Source organism: Ciconia boyciana, chromosome 1 (assembly GCF_034638445.1).
Source record: "Ciconia boyciana chromosome 1, ASM3463844v1, whole genome shotgun sequence".
Classification (NCBI taxonomy): domain Eukaryota; kingdom Metazoa; phylum Chordata; class Aves; order Ciconiiformes; family Ciconiidae; genus Ciconia; species Ciconia boyciana.
In genome coordinates, this window is record NC_132934.1 from 30759025 (window position 1) to 30782495 (window position 23471).

The 23471-nt window shown below is 37.8% G+C and overlaps 1 protein-coding gene across 2 annotated transcripts in view; it reads right to left on the minus strand.

Moving 5' to 3' along the window:
• Window positions 1-204: 204 nt before the first annotated feature.
• Window positions 205-23471, minus strand: part of ZNF277 (zinc finger protein 277) — a 60718-nt gene continuing 37451 nt past the window's right edge. For both annotated transcript variants that reach the window (XM_072861839.1, XM_072861849.1), the window contains 8 exons: window positions 16185-16276; window positions 14684-14794; window positions 11378-11510; window positions 4251-4318; window positions 2979-3075; window positions 2421-2463; window positions 1631-1805; window positions 205-539 (listed from right to left, as the gene is read on the minus strand). In XM_072861839.1, coding sequence (XP_072717940.1) covers window positions 347-539; window positions 1631-1805; window positions 2421-2463; window positions 2979-3075; window positions 4251-4318; window positions 11378-11510; window positions 14684-14794; window positions 16185-16276 — 912 coding nt within the window. In that variant the 3' untranslated portion in view covers window positions 205-346. The remainder of the gene's footprint in view (window positions 540-1630; window positions 1806-2420; window positions 2464-2978; window positions 3076-4250; window positions 4319-11377; window positions 11511-14683; window positions 14795-16184; window positions 16277-23471) is intronic.

Sequence of the window (23471 nt, forward strand, 5' to 3'; positions counted from 1 at the left end):
TTGTTCGTGCCTTTCATAAGATGGCCTTAAAATAGAACTCTGATTCTGATGTATTCAGAAAAAATAAAATAAAAAAAAAGATGAAAAATCCTATTTGTAAATAATACTAAATGTATTTGTAGACCCAAGCAAAAAATCCAGCATTTAATTTTAAAATAAAGCTAGAATTTAAAGGAAGATAAACCAAAAAAGTTTACACTTAAATTTTATTTAGCATTCCCATTCATGTAATATTTGCCTAGTGATAACATTTATGAGTTAAACTGTATTCCAATATTAGTGAAAGAATTTATTTTTTTTTGTCTTGCAGAAGAAACACTCAAAGGTCAGCAACTGTAATTCAAGGTCAAAATTTCTCCTGACTCTTGTTCTCTTCATATAGGAGCTGGTTTAAAACACTGCTCTGTTTGAGAGCTTTTAGATTGGATATATCTTCACTTACAACAGGGATATCTTCACTTTGATCCTCGGTTATCAGATCTTCACTGTCTGACAGTGTACACAGGAGTGTATCATTTTCATAGGTAGGAAAATAATACCTGAAAGCAACAAGGCATAATTACTAGATAGTCACATATTTTGTTTGAAAGAGGTAAAGCGTATTTTATGAGATTAGATTTTAAAAAAGGAAAAATGAGAAAGTCTGGTTGTCTGGAATGAGAGTAAACAGCACACCCAAAAAATCAACTGGCAGGTACCTCTTAGAAGAGTCATACAGAAAATCAACTGGCAGGTACATCTTAGAAGAGCCATACAGAAGAGTTGGCAACAGACAAGTCCTTCCCCCTATTTCTTCACCTGTATGTTGTCACAACTGAGGCCACAGATCCAGATTTGTCCCACAACAAATGCTGAACTGAGATGTTTGAGTTAGAACACTCCCTGTGCTTTACCACCTATGGCATCATCCCCCAGACCTATTCAGCCTCCTTACAATCTGAATCAGTGTTACGTTATGCTCTCTCTCTATTTACTATGGAGAAAACTAAGGGTAAACAACCAACTTGTTTTGATGCCTAAAGTTAGGTAGACATTATGCATGTGTCTGTATTAGACATGCAAAGTAAGGGGTTCAGTTTGATTCTAGAACAATATACCCAGAGCATATCTTTACTAGCAATGAAATATGTGCCAGATGCCCATCCCAGGCATGATCTGCATCTGTGTAGAGAGCTAACAGCTGGAAGAATCCCCTGCCTACAAGTGGGGCATTCAAGATGTCACTTTGGTGCACAGATTCAACCTTGGTTCCACCAGGAGGGAAGGTGCTCTGAGTGCACCACGTATGCCTTTCACCATTCACTACACAACTGCAAATACAGGCAAAAGACAGTTTTGCAACAATAAACTTCTCCAGCATACTGACTTGACAGTGCAGACACAATTTATGGGGATAGTGCATCCTCGATGCAACTAGAAGAGCAGTATCACATGTTCATTTTAGCTTCAGACAGTACAAGGATTTATAGCTCTGAGTAGTTTTGAGACCACTTATTATTTTATCTGGGCCAGTAGAGCTGGGGAGCTCAGGGCACTGTTGCACTGGCAAAACCCAGAAGTTTCAACTTATTGTTTTACAGACTTTATCAAGTAACAGTATAAATGCTGGAAGAAACATGTGTGCCCTTACTGTGGTTGATCCCACGTAGACCTGGCTGGCAGGAATGTAATGTGTTTGGTCTCTTCCATATGACTTATCAATCCTCCTTTAGTCTGGAATTTCTCCTGGCAGTTGTAACAACGACAGTGATGGATTTCTCTTCTGATGAAGTTCACTAGCTTTACTTGCTGATAAAAGTTCAAACCTGGGAGAGATGGTAGCGAACAAGCACTTGAGGAACATGAGACTTAATTTACAAATGCTTTCTTGATTAAGAGTAAAGATTGATAAGCGTTTACTGAAGACCAGCACTGCCTGAATGCTGTAACTTAGCAAATTAACTGAACAAATGCTTTTTTCCCAGCTGCAGGGGAACCAGCCCTTCTTTTAATGTAAAAATTGCAAGCACCTTGCTTCCTCTTAGTCTGCAGCAGAAAGCAAACATTGGCCAAACACAGCTTAGAGCACAGCCTTCTAACTTGCAAGCAACAGGAACAACAACAATAATAATTATTATTGTTCTTCCAGGGGTCCAGCAGCCAGACCTGGGACTCACAGAGTGGGTATTTGTAGAAGCTATTCTGCAAAAGAATTCAATGGTTTTAAAGAAAATATCACACATCCTTGGCACTAACAACAGTTCCAGAAAAATAAAGTGTTCTGGGTGTTCTTTTGTAAGCTGGCAGAAAGAGTTTCCATAATGGAAAAGTTAAATGTCCGTACAAAAATCAAGTTGATACAGTTGTTTTCCACTATTTTTATGATGTGGTTTTCTCCACACTAGTGGCAAATGCTGACAATTACAGCATCTCTTACTCACCATGCTCCGACTTTATTTTAGGAAAGTCAAATCCATGTGATTTCTGGAGAAAAAAAAAGGAAAGAATAAAATACCTTATTTCCACTACTACTATTCCAAGTTAAAAACAGCTCAGCTTTTCATAGACGGACACAGACATAGGCATATAGACATGCAAACACTAATACATGAAACAAACCCTCCAAAATTTGTTTCGTCAGAAACTTTCGTATTCCGTTAAACTGCAAGGCTCCTGTTAAATAGTTTATTAAAACTGAAACACAGATGCTAACCATCAAATGCATTAAATTGTCAAGTCACTATAATATTAAAGATGCTACCTCTTTATTATCTGTACCAGTCTGTACACTCACAAGTAATAGCTACTCATCCCTCAATGTAAAACTTGACTCCTCTGCATATTTCAGAGAACAGATGCTAGAGATGTATGCAGTACTTCAGTTCTGCGCTAAAGAAGGCATTCTAATTCAGCAGCTGATTTGATCTTAACAAAGGTGCTACAACCTTACTTTTTAATTCCAAAGTGATGAAAGAACTGATATTTAAAACAAGTCTTACCTGCATGTGAAGATACAATTTTTCTGTGGTGTCTGCTTGTTGTTCACAGAACAGGCAAACTGCACACACAGGATGCTCTTCCCAGTCAGACCAGTCTCTTACGATTAAAAGTCAAAAAGATTCATTTAATTGTGGAAAAGAGAAGAGATATTTTGTGAAAGGGCACTTTAGATTCTGTACTCACAGCACTAGAACTAAATCCAGAGAAACTGAATACTTTAAAGGGGTGGAAGAGGCAGTGTGGATTTATAGCTGCATACATGATTAGAATCTGGTTTACAGTCTAAAAAATTACAAATTCAAGAATAACTGAGCAGTTACTGTTGGGTAATTCCTGTGCAGATTGGCAGCAAGTCCTACTTGAATTTGCCTGCACTAACAAACAGGATCTTAACTTCAGTTTCTATCCAGTTTGGCAAGTCATCAAATATTGCGTTCAGTGATTATTTTTATAAGGTCTTTTAAAATTCTTTTATACCTTTCTGATCTTTCAGTAAACCAGCCAAAGACATAATCATCAGGCAGAGTTCACTCTAAGTGTTATTTACTTATCAAATATTATTATTCCTGAAAGAGACACTAATTTATGCTACATTTAGACATGCACACAGAGAATACTTTACCAACACATCTATTTAGAACTCCAATACTGCTGAGAGATAGAAATATTATTGCAACCAGGTATAATCAAGTAAAATTAAGCTCAAGTCACAGACAGAACAAGGAAGGTCAGGGGCCCTGATACCCACAAACTACTTCCTGCTTATTCAATTATCTACGGCCAAGGAAGCCACCTCTGCAGTGATCTGAGGGCCTGGACCACAGAAGAATGCAGAGAAGAGGCGGATGTTGCCCTCAGTCAGCACTGTTGAGAAGTTTCCTTCAAAATCCTGTTATCAGACTTTTTCATACCATTTCTTTCTCATGCTGACATTTTTGATGCTTACTCTTGATGTTGAAATTTGAGCAAAGCCCATTCAACCGTTTTTTAGTACAAAAGTAAAAAAAACCCTTGTTTATCCTACATCATTACAAACCCAAAAGGCTGTTGTTTAAGCTATATGCAAACAGAAAATAGGCTTGTGGTTGGAATATGAAATTTACAACCCTTGTTGTGGAGAAGTGTCTTTGATGAGAACAATTTGGAGTTGATTTGATTGGCTTAAATGAATTTTAACTGTGTACTAACTATGCACAAGCATTTTCCCTGTAACTACTTCCAACCATAATGATCTTGTAAGTCTTTACAATGGGTACATAAGTAACTCTTACTCTTCTAGGTTATCTAGTAATTCCCGGTCATCCTCTGACTGCACTTCCTCCCAGGACTTTCCAAATTCCTGGGGAGATAAAAGAAAAGAAAAAGAAAAAACATTTCCTGATTCACATCACATTTTATGTATAAGCTGAATGAACATCTGGGAAGGCAGAATCAACATCTTATTTTGGATCACTTCAGTATTTCTATGAGTTAAAGGTAGTCATACAACACTGCTTTAGTAATACTTTTTAAAATAACAATTTGTTTTGTCTCTTAATGGGGCATTCCCCACCCTACATCTGGGAAGAAGATGATTTGGCACAGAGCTCTCAAGAAGAGGATCCAAGCTCTGTGTAAAACTAGAGTGTTGCAACACTACCAAGGTGTTCCCGAGGTGGGCATGTTATCACTGTCTCGAGTCTGCCATCACACTTGCTCAATCCGATCTGCCTACCTGCCTCTTCATGCAGCATATGCTGCTTAAACAATGCAGCTATCACACCTGAGACTTTAGTTGGCATAGCTACACCAGTGAGCGCTCATACCTTGTACAAGGTTATGTCAGTAAAAACACATGGTGTAAACCTAGCTACAGAGTACTCCAGGAAGGTAATATGAGCCAGGGCATAGATCTCTGAGCTAGACTCCAGTTTCTCTTCCATCCCTTTCCCAGGCATGAATGTAAGCACATCTATTCTTGGTGTTCTATTCTTCCTTTTACTTTTTGTGTTGTTTATTTATATCTTAAAGACTTTCAGCACAAAGTATATCACAATACATTTGTGCAGCGTTCAGCACAATGGCAAGCACTCTCAGCATGACTGTGATATAAATAACAGGCAATAAAAAGCTGAAGCGCACTACTGAAATACCAGCAGTGATCTTTAGCTAGTGTTTTTTCTTTCCTCTGATTCTTCCTGCCTTTAAAAATAAACGAGAGCAAACTAACCAGTAATCAAAATAGTATTTTTGAACTCATACTTTTGATGGCTGTGAAGGATTCACAAAGATCATAGTTGACAATCTTGCTTCCGTTAAAAAAAAGAACAGACAGCTAATAAAAAGATCGTTCTTTCATTTCTTTCATTCAAATATTCCTTCTGGTAAGTATATTGAATAACATCCTTAGTAACAAGTGTTATTATTGCCTTTATGGTTGTTTGGAAAAAGAAGGAAAAGATATCCATCATTTAACAATTTAATGAGAATTTTCAAAGCTGTTAGTGTCTATCAGGTAAATGATAAACAAATGTCTCTAGACAGCTCTAAACATAATGTCATCATATATTACAGAATGAAAATTGAGTAATTAATTCTGTGATGCTACATGGTAGTGTGTAAACTCTCTGAGTTACAGGGGAGACTCATTAATGTCACCATTACTGTGAGATAACGTGAAGCCATTAACACCTCTCACCACATGTTCTCCCAGCTGCACACTAGTTTCCTATGGCTGCTAATGTTAACACCTTAATGAGAGGATAGCGGCTCACAACCACTGCAAAATGAAGACGAATGCTCACAATTTTTCCCCTCACCAGCTTGAAGTATATGTGCACAAAAGAGTATGTTCAAAACAGCAGCCAATATTAAGCTTCACCTTTTAATTAAAGGTGAAAGGGGAAAACCATGTACAAGCTTTGTTATCGTTGCTGTTTCTTTATGGTGTTTCTGCGAAGAAGGCAGAGAAGGATCTTGTGAGAGGTCTCTGTTTCCCTCATCTATTTATATTCAGAGAAGAAAAAAATGGGAAAAGGAAAAAGCTAATCAGGTCTTGTATCACTGGAAAATTTCACAGTGAATGGATAACTAGGGACACTGTGATGAAAGTGCTGAGAGACTGAAGCTGAGCAATTGGGTGGAAACGAGTTCTTCGAAATATTCTTCAAGCTCTTTAAGTTTTTTTAATTTTTCTTTTTTTAAAAACACTTTTTCAATTCTACAGCTTGATGGGCATCTGGGACCAAGGGTGCCTTTGTTAAGTATTCAACTTCCCTTGCTCTTTCATCCAAGATGCAAGAGCTTCTGGCAATCATCTCTAGAGACTCCCAAGAAATTCTTAACAAAATCAGAGGAAAAACTAGACTTGACATTGTTAATAGTTCAAACAGTAGAAAATGCATAATTAAAAGAACTGCAGGCCTTGGTATATATCCAAGGAAAACCAACTTTTTAAAAAAAATAATTCCTGTGTACCTCACAGAGAGGACGATCCTATAGAAAAGTGAGGAGAGCATGTAAATGTGTGTGGTTTGATTTCCTCTTCCAAAATGAAGTCTAAATGCACAGAGATGAATTGACTCACAGACAATTTATCTTCTCAACTTGAGCACAGTTTTAAGGTTCTACAGGGACAAGGTCTGCCTGCTTCACTGAGGAAACATAGCCCAACTTGAGAAGAAATGCTGAGATGGGAGAAACTAGAAACAGCAGCTGGTATCTCAAGCAGTTTTCCCAAAAGAGCACTTACTGAACTACATGCAAATATAGTTCCAGGCCTGTGGAGCTCAGAAACTCCAAACATATGCTGCTTTCCCCTGTAAATTTCCTCTCACCCTTCTTCTCACCTGTCTTACTGCAATTATCTGAATTGTTTTATATTGCTGCAGAACTTAGAGGTGCTTTATCACATAGGTGAGATGGTCTTACCCCAACATTAGTTAATAGACATTGGATAAATTTTAATATGAAGTGTTCCCCTACTTGGGGGATTTTATTAAGTCTTGAACTATCACCAACTGATGAAGGGTTTTCCTTTACTATTTTACAAAATATACCCTGCTTAAATCAAACCAGGCTAAATAGTAACCCCCAAAACAAAACATCCCCCTGGCCCCCAACAGATAATAATGATGATTTAGGGCTTGGCAATAAGGAGAAAACATCTTTTTATCTTTGAGGAAAAGTAAAGGCTTTATGAAACAAGTTTTCTAGTAAGTAACAGGTACCATTTTCAGCTGTCTAGCTTAGTCATAAGTGCATTCATTATAGTTATGTTACATTACTACAGATACATGCTATTAGTCAATTTGAAAATAAACATCTGTGCTTACTACAAAGCATACTCTATTCTTAAAGTGCTGCTGGTAACGATCAGGTGAACACAGAAAGGCCCTGTCAGTCTGGATCCGCCTCTGTTCCTTGGGCTGGGAATAAGAGAGTTTTAATACTGTCTTCTGCTCTTTTATTGCCTCCAGCAGGCACCACAGACTGAAAAGTTCTTCCCTCCCCATTTTTACTTGACTCTTTCTGCAAGGTGAGTCATGGGGCCACAGGCTAACACAGGCACAGAAACAAGAAAATTCGGTTGGAAGTTTTTTTGGAGAAAAGAAAAATAAGATAACCTACATATGTATCTTGGATGCATTGTTGCTCAGTTCTTCACCCTCTACTATCAGTTGGTCTTTTTCAATTTATACTGCAAGCCTTTCCAAATAGGATTGGTATCATCTTCCACACTTACACAATACTGACAAAAGACCTCCAAATCCACTGGGGAAGTGACCCTACTGCCTTTAAAGTAATTTGCATAATTGCAACTCCCAGTCTAATTTAATGTAACTATCTAATAATAAACTTTTGATACTTGCTTATGAAAGACATCTATTATACATGCACATGACAAAAAAAGCTTCCACTCCTACTAAAGATCACATGTAATACTCTTAACACTAACCTGTGAGCAACAGAACATGTCAATAATATGGGAGTAGACAAATCAAAACAGCTTGTCGGTCATGACAGAAGTCATAGAAAGCCTCAGAATACCAAAATATTTACAAAGGAATTTGCCCTTATATTACTCATTGCTATGCCAAATTGGAAATTTAGGGGAGGGAATTACCAACACACAGACATAAAATGTAACTTCTGTTACAACAGATTCTCACAACTGCACTAAAAACACAAGTGAAGCCAAAAGCAGAATGGAGGGAAAGGAAGAAGGCAGGCAAGCCTACTGCTCTAAATGAAATCAATGGGAGCTCTGCCATCAGCTTAAAAACACAAGTCAGAACTGGCCAGAAGATCATGAGGCAATTCAGCAGACATTCTCAGGACATCTGAACAAAAAGCCCTTAAAACGCTCAGTACAAAAGCCACAAAATAAAGGAAACTGCCAGTTCCAGCTTAATAAGACTATTTTACGCAGTGTTTGGTGAAGATTATATGGAATGGAAAATTATGAAAAAAGGACAATAATGTCTGTAAGATGGTTGTACCAAAGAACTATCCATTTAAATAGCTTAAGATCCAGTTGATGATAGAAAAGCTTTATGGTACATATCCTAAAAGTAAAGTAGATAAGACTGTGATAATACTGATGTTTATCATTAGAGACCTACTGAGTCTTATAGTCTCTTTATGATGAAAACAAACTTGATCAAACTGGAATATAGAAAGATCTTCGTTACATTCTAAGAAGTCAAACTTTTCTGTGAAAACATACAAAAAATAGATGAATTGTACTCCTACATCTTTAGGTCAAGATGAATTCAGTACATATGTCATCTCAGATAAGATATCTAATCCATGCTGTGTCTGTGAAATTGTATAATTCCCCTGGACATTTAGAGCAATGTGAAGCACAGATCTTTAAGACTCATTGAGGAGTCAGTAAAGCTTGATAGTACACATTAAAAAAATATCCTCCAGTAAATTGTGAAGTGCTGGGGGAGAAGAAGCAAAATCACTACATCAAGTCATTACAGAAAGCGGACCTTGCATAACATCTAGAATTCATTGAATATAGACTCAGCTCGAAAAAAAGAATCCTATCACATTAATATAATCTACTGTAGACTACATATGTGCAGTAAAGAATAATGTTATTTCTCCTTACCTGTAAAGGCCAATCTACTGAACCCCCAGTGAACAAATTAAAGTTCCTCCCTTTAATCTTCTTCTCCTTTGTGCAAAAATAAAGGCTTTACCAAAAGCTATTTTGAAAGCAAACACTTTCTACTATGTAGGAACTATCCTAAAAAATTCATATTAATGAAAAATTTAATCTCATGCAACATTAGTTGCAAATACACATTAAATAATTATATATTATAATATATTTAAATAATTTGATAGTGAACTATTTTATAAGTGTTTAAGACAGAGGTTTTGGTCTGTTTTTAATGCTTTATTCAAAAAAAATCCTTTCTTTAAAAGAAGACATGTCAGAAGTTCTGATATGGCTAAGTTTGAAGGAGCAGAAAGACTGAGTAGAAACAGTCCACTGGGTAGAATGTAGGGAAAGACAACTGAAAACGTGTGGCAAGAAAACATGGCTGTAGCAGAGCATATAGAGCCAATCAAAGAATTGTGATCATTCAAAGTATGTCCCAGAAGAAGCGCTGGCAGCGCATTGGTACAAACCTTGCACATGCAGACCCCCCCCCGCCCAATTTTAAACATTTTGGTGGTTTGACGTATCTTATTTGAATTATATTTACCATCCTCTGTCTGTAATAGCAAGGACCTGAAAAATACTTCTCTAAGTGATGCTGCTAAGTGATCAATACCTGAATTGGTTCAGGCTAGCATAAGAAGTTACTCTGCAAAGTCCAGCCCAGAATACCAGCAATAACTAAAGAGGACCAAGGCCCTGACTTGAGCGCTGTCCTGTGATTCCCATACTGTTTAATAGTTTGCATGCTCCGTGGCCACGCCAACAGCACTACCCAGACAATGCTTGGACATGGTTCAGGAAGTGTACAGGCCACAGATCATTCTTAGTAGACAGCATGGACAAGGCCATCAGTTTTGGACCAACCGGAGAGAGTGGGAAAAGAGGTTAGGTATACGAATATTAGTCTTGCTGTTGTATTAACTTTGGCATATTCTGCTTATTAACATGACACAGCCCCTGTGTCTGCACTGATGTTATGACCTCCCTGCATGTCTCTCAAATTTCTGAAGGGGTATCACATGGTCCTCTGTGCTTCTGGGTAGTCATCTAGCTCAATTTCCTGATCAAAGCTGGGACAGATTCAAATCTGAACAATGAATGCAAATTAGAGACAGAAGGTAATTTAAAGAGGATGCCAAGTTCTGAAAACAGAAGATTACCTGCAGGACTAGCAGAGAACAACGGAACTATTAAAATCACTTAAAACAATTACAACATTAAATTCAAGTCTGTTAACTTGCAAGGAAGAAGTGAATGCTCAGTTCTGTTGAGAAGCTGAGAACATATACCCTGCAGAACTTCACAACTTTTTCCTCACTGTGCAGCAAGTATAGGTCAGTTTTTAAAGCAGTGATATTTGAATATCTAGAAAGAAAACATAGGCCTCAGAACATTGATCTTTGGAAGGAAAGTATACACGATCACAGAGGGAATTCACTCCATCTTGAGTAGAAGAGACTTGGCAGAGCATTAAACATACAACTTTTTGTTCTTAGTATTAAGAGTAAAACCCAGGGAGAGAAATTAAAGGGAAAGAGTAGGTAAAACAGTCAAGGATGCCTATTTATAACCTGGATATTAACACATGTAGAAGGCACAAAGACTAGTTCAAGTGAAATATAGTTATTTCTGGCAGAGAATGTAGCAGCTTTTGAAGCAGCTCCTATATTAATCAGTTGAAGACAGCAAGTGAAAATCTGTTACACACACATGCATGCACACTCTCAAAGGGCTGAGATAAAAAATATTAATACCTAGCCACATACACATACTTGGAGGCTGAAAATGAACACTTACTTTTTGTTTCATCTATGTATCTTTCATTTTCCTCCTCTTTGCATTTAATTTATACTCTGAAGAGCACTTCCAGCTTAAGGTTTGTAGCAAACAAGCTCAAAGCCAATAGCATTCGAGTTAGACCTCCATTTACTTCATTACGCTATCTCATTTTCCCTTCTGGTTATTAAAGCAGAGACTGAGCACTAATGACATGATGATTAGCGTTTCTTCAAGCTGCATTCTTGCATCTCTCAAAATCAATTCTCAACAACAAATGTTTACTATTCCTTAGTTTAACAATTATCCAGAATATCATACCATAAATGAGCATATTTCTTAAGAGTCCTTCACTTGATTTTTGACCTTTGTACTAATTGCTGGTTTGGAATTACTCACTTTTAACAAGATATTGTCTGTATATCTTTAGTCAATTTACTAATTATTCATAGAACCACTTACCAAGTAATTAATGATATAAAATTTGTCATATTCTTTGTTTTTGGCATTGATTTTGCGATGCTGCTTCTTTCTCATGTGATCTTTAAGTGTGTTTTTGTCTCTGAAGACTTTTTCACAGTATAAACACTGCAAACTAAGATAAAAAGGTAAACAGGTCAACATGTTAAAACGAAAATAGTACAAGATAATATCCTTAAATTAGCTGGAGATATATACAGTAAGATTAATGCTAAGCATGTGAGAGCAAGCTAAATGAAAAAGAAAGTTTATCGGAAAAAAAAAAAGTACAAGATAATTTTAGATCACAGTAGAGTCAAACAAATACAGAAATGACAAAAATGACAAAAAATGAAAATACAGATAATAAAAAAGTTTACTGTTTTCCCCACATGCAAAGTGGGAGAAAAGTCTGATTACCCAAAATTGTCCTACCAAGGGCACGGGAGGGCTGCTGATTGGTCAACATGTGAACTCTTAACTCAGCATGCACTTATACTGGCAGCCAGTCCATCAGTAACTGAATTTAGAGTGAAAAAAAACAAACTCTGAATGTGCTACATATCTTTAAAAAAAATTTAAATTAGCTAACCAGAAAGTTTTATACTTCTAACACAACAGGGAGGGTAAATGAAAGTTTGCCAGGGTGATCCATGCCTCTTGAAATCCTGAGAAATCAAATTTAGTAAATAAATTCATATACACACACATATAGAATAATTAATGTCTATGTATATGAATACATATACGTACATACATATATACACATGTATAGACATGAATTATTATATATACACATATTACTTGAGAAGGTGAAAACATTCATTAACAAATGAGAATTTTACCACAGTATGTCTTCCAGATCAATGCAAACAAAACAGACGTGTAGGCGCTGTCTTAAATTCTCTATTATGAGCCCTATAAAATAATTGTTCTCTCCACTGTAGTGTCAACTGACACCTGAAAGTTGAGCCTATAAAGCATTAAATCAAGTCTCTTGACTCAGACAGTGGACTATAAAGACAGTAATCTGCATTTCAGCCTAAATGGGTGATTCTCCCTGAAAGAGATGACAGTAATTTTTTTTTGGCAGAGACGTAGCAGAGCCCTGATCTTACAGGAACATCCTTGTTTAATAGATGTAGGTCTTGAGCCTCTAGTTAGCCAAGGTGCTAAAACATTTTTCTTGTAAGTGATGGCTTATATATCCTACCAAGATGGAGACAGTTTCTTGGGCCGTTTGAAAAATTATCTTCGCAGGGCAATAGGGAAAACCCCTAAAAATAATTTCTCATGAAATAAAAACTCTGTAACTGTGGCATTATATCTTTGTATTGGAGATGCTGGATAGCAGGAAAAAAAATTTGATGGGAGGGATAAATGAAGGCACTTTAAGACACAAAAAACCACTGATATTAAAAAAATGTGGTGGCTCTGAATTAAAATCACCTTTTTTTTTTTCTTTACTCACAGATGAAACCATGCTTGATAGTACAGTCAGAAGGAATTTTAACAGTGTCTGGGTCAAGCCCTTCTGTGATTTCCGCAGGGTTTAAGATATAGATGTTGAAGAAGAAAATTATTTTCTTACTCAAGCATTTGCCCCCACAAAAAGCATTAATATTGTGCTTAGAAGGTCTATATCTACACCCTGAAAACCCTCATATTCCTTCAGAAAAGGTGCATCCAGATTCCCCTCAGCTCTCATGTGTGGAGTAGCAATTCAGGATTGTCAGTATCTTTTTGCCTTCCAAGAGCTGCTGTAACATTTAGGCTTAGTGTTAAGGAAGTTTTGAGTTCCCCTTGTGCTTGCAGCCTCAAAATCTAAATATCGCCTTGTTGGTGAATCATAGGTCCGATGGCAGAATACGTCTATGAATTTTAGTATCTGCTTTGCTCCACCTGTTAACAGCAGTGTTTGCTCTACTTGTGAAAGGCATTCCCAGGAGGAGTATGTAATGCTTTTCCTCAGCATACACAATGTAGTCATCCTATTTGCCTGAAAGAAGATTTTTCTCATCTTAATAATATTTTCAGGTACTATTCTAGTAGCACAGCTATTAAGTCTTTTCTTAGCAGTAGGAGGAGTGGCCTTTCACTGCTTTGGAAGCAATTTCAGCATGTGTACAGAGAGGGCTGGCTTTGAGAAACCTCCATCTAAATTAAGCCCTCAGGTCCTACTGACAAATAGTAAAGCTGCAATTTATGTGAGCAAGGTACCTCAATGCATTAGGCAACACCTATGATAACATAAAAGGCATTCTTAATACATCTTCATTTCTGGAAGAAGTTAACCTGTATCTATTGTGACTGCACATTCTTTGTCAGGCCAAAGACTAAATGCAAAGAGAACAAAGCAAAGAAAGCACTGTTGGCTTTCTCGTCCTTTTAATCTCTTTTTTTTTTTTTTTTTTTTTCCCAGATGTACAAACCAGTGGATCCTAAATTTACTTGGAAGGATATTTAATTGAATTTCCATATCCCAGTCTTCACAAATCCCAGTGTTCTGTGGCTTTTCATAACTAAGCCTAAGATTTAGGCAAATTTCTCCTACAGTCTTTAATTACAGACTGTATTAAAATCTAATAAACTCGTTAAAGCTACAGTTTCACTCTTAAGGAAGTACATTTCCTGCTAGAGCCCAATTTATATTTGCGGCATACTTCATATTGTCCCATTTATGAAATCCATAAAGGGCACTTAGATACTTGCAAAGGAAACTCAAAGTGCAGAGCTGCTTGGTCTTTGCTACCCAAGTTCTTCTCCCATATTCCCTTTTTAACTTCTTCAGCCATCTCAGGTTTACGTGCTTCTGAGGAAGCACATACAATGGCTTTCCCCTTCTGCTCTGGGATGTACTCTGTAAGCAGTAGAGAAGGGAGAGACCAAACATCCCACATTATTGATATATAGAGAGCCAAACGAAGATTGGCATAAGAACGCTGCATTCAGTGATTAAAGAGATGTTTAGCAAAAAGATTGTTATGATGAGAAAGAAGAACATTAGCTCTAACAGTTATGAGAAAGAGGGACGTGCTATTATTGATGTCAATGGAAACTGTGCGATGCATAAGAACTGAAGCACTGCGCGACTCCATTTTTTCAGCAAACACATACTATGAATTGTTATGAATTAACTTTCAATAAGTCAACAAAAAGCCTTCTAAAAGCACTCACAATAAACTTACATTCTCTCTTTGTTTCTTCTTAACTAACCATGAATGTTGAATTAATTTTAACTCAACTTATTTCCAACGTTAAAAGAAATATGACCTAAGTCCATAAAAAAAAGAACAAAAAATGACTTACTTGTCAAGCTTCTTCTGTAATACAGCCAAAAACTCATAGCAATTCACAATGTTATCTGGCAGCCCAATGTTAAAAGAATGCTCTCTTGCCATATGATTGAGGAGGACAGATCTACAAAAGACATTCAAAAAGAACATTACATATTTTGGAATACATATGAGAATTATTCAATTAGTGACTTGAAATAAACCAATTGCTCTAAAAATCCATAAAAGGCAACATTAAATAAACAAGAATAGTGTTTCTGCCACTGCTAGAAAAAAAAGAAAGCAACTTCATTGAAATAGAAAGTTTTCAATTTGAGCTCTGCTGAACATTAATATTTCATCTGCTTAATCCGCATGCATGAAATATAATCCTTTAAATGAAAATTACAGTATAGTTTATTTTGACCCTCACTGTTAGCAAAGCTCATTTATTAACCTGAATAAGCAAATCACATGGTTTCAAACAACTGTCTTGAGAAACATTCTAAAAAGCCATTTGTCAGTTTTCTCTACGCTGGTTAACAAAGCAGTTGTTCTTGGGTGTGATATGCTTTTACATCAATATTGCTTCACACAGCACTAGCAACACAAACAGCACTCAAAAATACACATGAACAAACTTAACAGATGTTCCAGTAAGTTATCTTTCTAATAGAGGTATACTGGTTAATTCCTTAGGTGCCTCAACTTCTGCATTTGGGGACTAAAGAAACATCCAAGTGTTAACACTGCTGAGCCTTGCTTTTACCACAGTCCAGGCACGATTTCCAAATCACTTATTCTGTGAGACCCAAGTGTAAGCACAGGATGAAGTTCTTGGGGGCTGAATGATGTGAACTTCACTACACCAGGTAGTAAAGAGAATAGGACACTCACACAACATTGAGATGGCCTGCAGGGACATGACCCCAGGTTCTTCTACCTTTCCAGAGTACCATAACTACCTGTGCAAACACACTTTCAGGGGTAAGACTCAGTCTCTCCAGCTCAAGCAGATGTACTGTGTAAAACCAAATTTTCATCGGAGCAAGCAGTTGAATGCAACTCCTGCTTGCACTTGACTGATGCAGAGCACTCCATTCTCACTCTAATTTTCCTCCCCTCTTTTTCATTCAGTCTTCAAATTCACACTGGTTTGGTGAGGTTTAAAGAGGAAAATGTGTAACTGGATAGAAATATTTTTTTAACAGCCATACTGGCTTAAAGAGCTCTCTTTGCCACTAAAACAACTGCCAAAAAAAATGAGACTCTTTAAAATGGTTCAGTTCCCAACTCCAGCTTACTGCGTAGTATAAAAAGTTGACTGGAATAATTAAGGGATTGAGAAGTGGGAGGGGGTCTATTTAAAATGGCACTGCAGTTGAAAGAAATACTTAAACTATACCTTAAAATGAATTCTATCTTCTGAGTCCTACCATTAGGCATTAACTGGTTCAATGACATTAAAACCATAAACAAAGATGCTGAGCAGGTATGAAAAAATAAAACAAAAGCAAACAAGTCAATAAACAAACCTGTTTCCTGTGAATTCTTGATCACAGAACATACACATACTATGAAAACTTATGTCATATCTTTCTCGCTGTTGCTGTTCTAGAATTTCTCTCTATGAAAAGAAACAGATACAGTTATTCAGATAAAAAAATCCATAATTCCATCACTTAAGTTTATTATACCTCTTTATCCTTACTGGTAAAAACGAACATACAAAATTAAAATGTGCTCCTGACACAAACCAGTTGTTAGTATTTTTTGTGGGTTCTCACAAAAATTACAAGTTTTTTCAAAGGCAGTATGTGCTCCAGTCAAGTTCCATTAAAATTCTCCTAGTATTATACAAGGTGCAAGAAACAAATACAATACACAGTGAGATTTTACGCAGCTATTTAAATGATTCTGTATATAACATATCAGTTTATTGTTTCCACCTAGGTTCAGATTATGGGTAACCACATAACACCCAGTGGAATGATAAACTCAGTTTTACATGACTAATTGCAGGCAATCTAGAGGACTTTTTCATAATATGGAACGATTACAAGAGCCCTGGCAGTTTCTGCAAGGAGCTATGGTGCTTAATAAACTCACGGAAAAGGAGAAGCTGATTGCCTTTACCACTGATCCTGTTTAATGTAAAGCAACAGGCAAGGCTAGACACTTTACAACACTTGACCACAATTTTCCTAACAACCACAAAATCATGCAGCAGCTCATTTTCTATGGTGCTGTAACAGCAGCAGCGTAGTTATACTGTGGAGTTACTATGCACTCCAGATGGAAAGGCCGTAATCATATGGGACATGGGAGAATTGGTGTTTGGATTAAAACTTAGCATATTTTCAGCCTGGTAGTATGCTACTCTGTACTTGTGTTTTAAGTACTGATAACTGGTAAAGGATTTATTTTCTGTGAAATGTAGAGGTGCTACTGCCTGCTTTCTGACATTCGGGATCCTGACTGAATTTCTTAGGGGATTTTCTCAATCTCTTTAGATTAACTCTCCTTAGAGCCTGCAACAGTGGAGCTTTGTGTTTCTCATCTACCTCTTTAGTACCTGTTTTGTGTGGATTAAGGCCCAAACTTGCCTACAGTCTACATCTAAATTCACATTCAGCTACGTCTGTTGGGTAAGCTCCATAGAAGGCAGAAAAGAAAGAAAAGTAAAGGAAAAAAGAAAGAAAGAAAAAAAACTAACCCAAAAGAAATAAGAGGAAGGCTTGAGCTATCGTCATTACAGGCCCAAACGTGTCCTGCAGCATGGATGGGCTGGTGTGGGCCTACCACACCACACCCCGTTGCCCACTGAGAGATGGCAGGAGGCTGATATTGGGCAAATAAATGTCCTGTTTGTTGTAGAGCAGCATGCTGTATCCAGTGAGGGGCAGTGGGATGAAAAGGATGCCTGCTGGAGATCGCAGGAGCGTGCCACACCTGAGTTACATTTGGCCTAGGGCCAGTGGCTGCTGTGGGGGACGAGTGCACCGTGCCTTAGCCTGTTTTAGGGCCCATGTTCAACCACACAATTTGGGAGCTGTAGCTGTTGCACATCAGCTAAGAGTCTGTTACCCTGAAAATGCAGATTGTGAGGCTTTTTTGTTTGCTTTTGTACTACAAGGTGTACATTTTCTCTTGGAGTCATGCTCAGCAGCGCCTACTCAAATTTCAGGCCATATCTGCTCACGTCCTGCTGCGTTATGCAAAACATCAACTAGCAGAAATATAAATTCCTGTTTTTCAGGGCTGACTCCTGAAAGAGATAAATGGAGCATAACACATCATGTGAGAGCCCTTCAGCAGAGATGCAATTAAGTAAGGATATCCGTCTGCTCGGCACGGGCAGTGAACATCGCGCAGCACGTCAGTAAGAACTGGGGCTTTCTCTGGTACTCGTAGCTGTCACCTCTCTCTGCTCAGCAGCACGTCTGATGCGGTTTGGCTAACCTTGAATTTGAAGGCATCTGCATGTAGTTTATACGCTTTGTAAAACGCACTAGCAACAATCTAAAATAAAATCAAAAGATTCCACGTACAATTCAAACATTAAGATAGCAAGGATTTAAACACCTCCACCCTCCCATTAATGTTATTGCAACGTAGCTTCCTAATTGTACTCTACTAGGAGGGAAAGAAAATGTTCTGCAATATTTGTCTGCCTAACTCCAGATTCCCATTTCATACAAATTGCTTACCGGAGCCCTGGTGTGCTGCTACTCCCAGTTATGCCTGAGGGGGAAGGAGAAGCATACTGTATCCTCCACACAGACAGTGCTCCTGCTACTCTGCTCTCTCACCCTTCCCATTTGCCCCTACACCAGCATGCTTGGCAGCTGGGAAGCTTTGACTAACCTAGCATCTTTGCTTTCTCAATTTACTCAACAGAGTTAAAAAAATATTTTCCAAGGTAGGCACTCCTTTTATCAAGTGTTGGCATCATTAATTGCTAGAGGGAACTTTTTAGGCCAGCAAGCAAATCTGGTACTTGCACAGGTGAGGAATTAAAAGCACTGGTTCAAGTCAAGCACAGCAAAAGCAAGAGGTCTGCTCTTCTTCCCTACAGACACTCCCATACCTCCGCTCCATTGCTGGGACTCTGAAGGGAGAATAGCAATTACAATAACTTGCATAAAACTTTTGTGATTTTTCTGAGTGGAGACTTTCAGCTGGTAATGAAAGTCAAGCTTAAACTGCAGTTATGAGGCAGGAATTGAATTTAATACCTGCAGCAGTTTCTAACCTGTTGGAATTATTGGGCCTGTTAGCATTAATTCATGGTTGATACTAAGACAAAAAAACCAAAAACATTTCAGCCATGAATATTTTCCAAAACTTTTTTAGGATACTCTGCCATATCAAAGTGTCACAGAATGAGAGGGCAAAGTAATTTGAGGAAAAAGTAAACAGATCACAAAATACACATATATTAGTTTTCTTTTTCCATAATGAATAAAAGAATTGAGCACAGACAGAAAAGGTAATGCAAGACACTACAAAAGTAAGTGAATCAAATGCCATAGCTTGACATCAGGAAAATAGCTTACAATATTGATAGTTTGTTGAATAATTCCTGACCCTCATCTCTTTTTATCTTTTGTGAGATGTTCTGACAGCTATGTCCTCCACTCTTTCTGCCATATTCTATGATTTGCTAACCCCCCCTCCAAAATCCATTTCTTTAGTAAAGACTGTCAAACGAGTTGTGAAACAACCATTGACAGAACAGATATCCCCACTAATACAAAGTAGAATTTAAATTACAGAGGCTTTTAGTCTAAACTCTTTGTCCCTACAAGCCACATGAAGCTTATGAGATCAACCAGATGTTGTCAAAAGTAAGTACTGCTCGATGACAAGTTCTTGGAAGCACATTTTTAGACAGAGCCTAGCCCAAATAAGCTGTGGCAGTTAGCAGCCTCCCATGGAATAGCTTTAGGAATAGCTTTAGGACATAAGTGGTTGATCACGTCAAACATGGCAAATGGAAGTTGGATATTACTGATCATACTTACACACAAGAAAAATGTAGTTGCTTTGCAGGAGTACTTAATATATTCAATAAAATCAAATTTAGTTTTAATCCAATTCCCCTTTTTCTGTCTGGAAAAAAACCTCTTCTACAGCTCTTAGTTGTACACTTTCTACTATATGCGTGATCTACCATAAAATAATCCAACCAAATTACAAAATAGTTTATATTCTGGGTTTTAACTAATAAAACATAAAAACACCGTAAGGATGTGCAAGTGTTTATACCAGGATGATCATCTTTAAATATACCAGCACACTAAACTGCTAATACAAAAGAAATTTGATCATTTGCATGACAATTTGTAATTTGGAGTCTAGAAAAATGCCCTGCACATTCATGATGCTCAGTTTGAGGCTGTGAGGAGCTCAGACTTTCTCCTACGAGGTGGTAATTTAAAATGTGCCTGTTCCTCTCCTAGGAAGCAATATTTTGGAAGAAATTACAATTTTTTTTTCCAGAAGCGCTTAAGCACTATGCATCAGCAAGAATTCACACTGATAATCAGTAAAAGATGAAAAATGCATACTTGCAGCTAGTAAGCACTTTTCCCTAAACAATTACTTTGTCTCTGGTCTGTAGTTCAAGAGACATTCAAGACATACAAAATGCCTTCAAAAGGTAAGACTAAAAACTAACTCCATCGAATGCCAAAAGCTATGGACTCAGGACAGTTGGTTTTATGGCACGTCAGACTTTTCTGATATTGAAATTCCTGCTACCCCTCCTTCCCACAGACACTGTATCCCAGGTGCTAAATGGCTTGCTTTATTGCTGTCAGACTACTGCTTTTTTTTAACCATAAACTCGTTTACTAACAAGGCCCTCAAAAATAATTTATGTAGCTATTTAAATGCATGGCTTGGAACACTGACATAGAACAACCACTCACAACTAGTAGTCAGCACAAGTTTTGCTGCTTTTGATTCCAACCTGAAGAAAGAATTGGTCCAACAAAAATATATTACTTCTTTCTCCAAACCCTATCTCTATAATCACAGCACTTCTGATACATAAGAAAAGTAGTAGCAGAAAGTACTTCTCTAGCTCCAAGATAGAGGCAGATTGGAACTGCAGTTTGGAACAAGATCATGCAGTGACTTTGACTGCAGTGAGACCTGAATTTATCATTCCTCAGTCCAGGAACCCATCTATGCATTGGAGGACTGGATTCTGCAGTTCAGTCTGTAAACTGAACTAACAGCAGTATGTGTCTTCTGTTGTAAGATGTTGGACTGTGACGGATGCACTCAACCTCTTAACCAAATTAGCAGTAGGTTGGTAGAGGCTCCAAAAGAGGTAAGGCCTGAGCTGTGGCCGGGCCAAGAACTCCTCTGGTTCCGGTCTGTTCTCTTAGAACCCAAAAAGGAGCAGAGTGACACAGTGAGCATCAATGCATATGAGCTTGCAACACCCATCATGCGATTAACACATCAATAGCGTGTGGCTTTTCCAAGACTCATTTATCAAGGAATAAGGGAAGTTGTGAATACAAGGAGTCTCATGCATAACTTTCCCATCACATGTAATTTGACTACAAGCCAACCACTTTATTCCATAAATATGACAGCCTAATGAGCCTTCTTTGAGCTCCCCCTGCTAGGCAGCGTGGCTGCACGGCAGTGATCTCCCCTTGAGCTGGGACACCTCTCAAGGTTGCTCCTTGAGGCAGAGAGACCTTTTATCAATGACGGATCTTTGGTAAGTGAGTGATAGCATGCTGAATTAATACTAATGAAACATTACTAATCCATGTAGCTATTAAATATTAATTACTATAAACTTTGTACAGATAATTCCATTAGACAAACTGCTGTCCAAGTCCGAGACTAATATTGGACCTAGCTGCACCTAAGCTCCACCAGGAATTTAGAAAGCAAGGGGGGTCCACTCTGAACCTCATGACTCAACAGGAAGGTCTTCCTTATTCTTTTTATTTCTTCCATTAGACATAAACCGTTGTCCAAGTCTGAGACTAAGATTGGACCTAGCCGCACCTAGGCTCCATAAGGAGTTTAGAAAGCAAGGGGGTCCACTCTGAACCTCATGACTCAATGGGAGGGTCTTCCTTACCTTTTGTGTTTCCGGTCTCTGTGTGAATCATTCTAACTTGATTCTAACTCAATTTTCCTTTGTATGTTTCTTCCATGCAGTAATTAATAAGGTGAACCTTACCATCAAACTTACTGAGCCTTGGCAAGCCCCTGTTAAACTTTGTTAAATTCCATCAAATTCACTGAACTCTGTCAAATTATTATTTTACCTCAATAAAACTTATTGCTGCTTCTCTCTTTTGAGTGAGGTGCGTTCTGCTCATTCATGACAAGTACCAAAAAAAAAATAAATTACTGCCATAAGCCTTGACAAGACAAAGTCCAAAGTTTCTCATCCAAAGTCTTAAGCACACAAGCAGTCTCAACTTTAAGTATTTCAGTAGTGGGCTGGATTGGGGCAAGAGCATATTGTAGTTTGGGGTTCTTGTTGGCATCTGTCTTGCCAGTTCTGGTCCTTCGCTCTCATCCTCTCCAGGCAAAAGACCAGAAAGACAGCATGTTATACAAATGATCACTTAAAAGAAGTTCCAATGAAAGCTTTTTATAAATGGTGCTATACACTCTGGGGAGGTAGTTTGCCTAAAGATGTTTCTTTGAAGAGGAAACTTCGTGAATGTTACAGCGTGAAGGACTCAAACATCTGAGCACTCAGTCACACGGTTGTGAAGAGTGCATGATCACAGGCCACATTCCTTCTGTTATGATAACGGACTCATTAATACTACTGAAATCAGAGTGTCTGCCTGAGAAATAAGGTACTACCAGAGATAGCAATGTGGGTGTGAATTTGGACCTAAATACTACAAAACAGTGACTTCACAATAAGAATACGTATTTTATCAAGCTCTCCTAGGTGATCTCTCAAACACATAGTATGTATCTTTAGTTGTAGTTTCTTCCAATTTGAATAAGAGTTACATTTCCCTGCTGAGTGCTCACAGCAACTAGCTATTGCTGTAGGCAAAGGAAGCAAGTGAAACAGATTGTGGTTTAAAAAAACCAAACCAAACCAAAAAATTCATGCTGACAGATCACAACAAGAAGCTGCTTATACACTTTACTGGCAATAAAACAAACCAGCACAGTACACTGAGACAAAGACCAGGACTGGTGACACTTGAGATGTACTACAGTCTCTAAAAACTTGCCAAGCACATTGTTTGACAATTATATATACCATTAGGATAAACTACTCTTGGAGTAAGAGAATTACATTTGGTTTTGTGTCTACAGTTTCCTCAAAGATTGGCTGATGAGCTTTAGATCGTGCTTGTAGCCACTAAATAGGAAAAATATTTACAAAGAATCATGGTATCAGAAACTTCTTGTCTCTTTAAAGTCCTGCAATCTTAGCTGTATATCAATAACTTGTCTCCTAACTTCTATATTCAGCTTCTCTTCTTACTGATCACTGTATTCAGTTCTCCCACTTCAAAAAGTACTCTTTTGCCTCTTGAGTACAGAAAAAAATAATCTTCCAACTCTGCAATCATTATCATGCCCTCTCCAATGTTATTTCAAGAACAGTGCTTTTTCTTTAATATTATCAGAAATGCCTGCTGGAGAAGCCCTTCGGGAAACAGCTTAGCTGTAATGTGCATGGGAATACAACAAAATTGTCAGGATAGGATGTCCAGTCTGGAGAACACTCAACACTTTTGAAGCCAGCTGTCACACCATCCAACATACACGTGTTTGCTGACTACTTTGTGCACTTTTCCCTC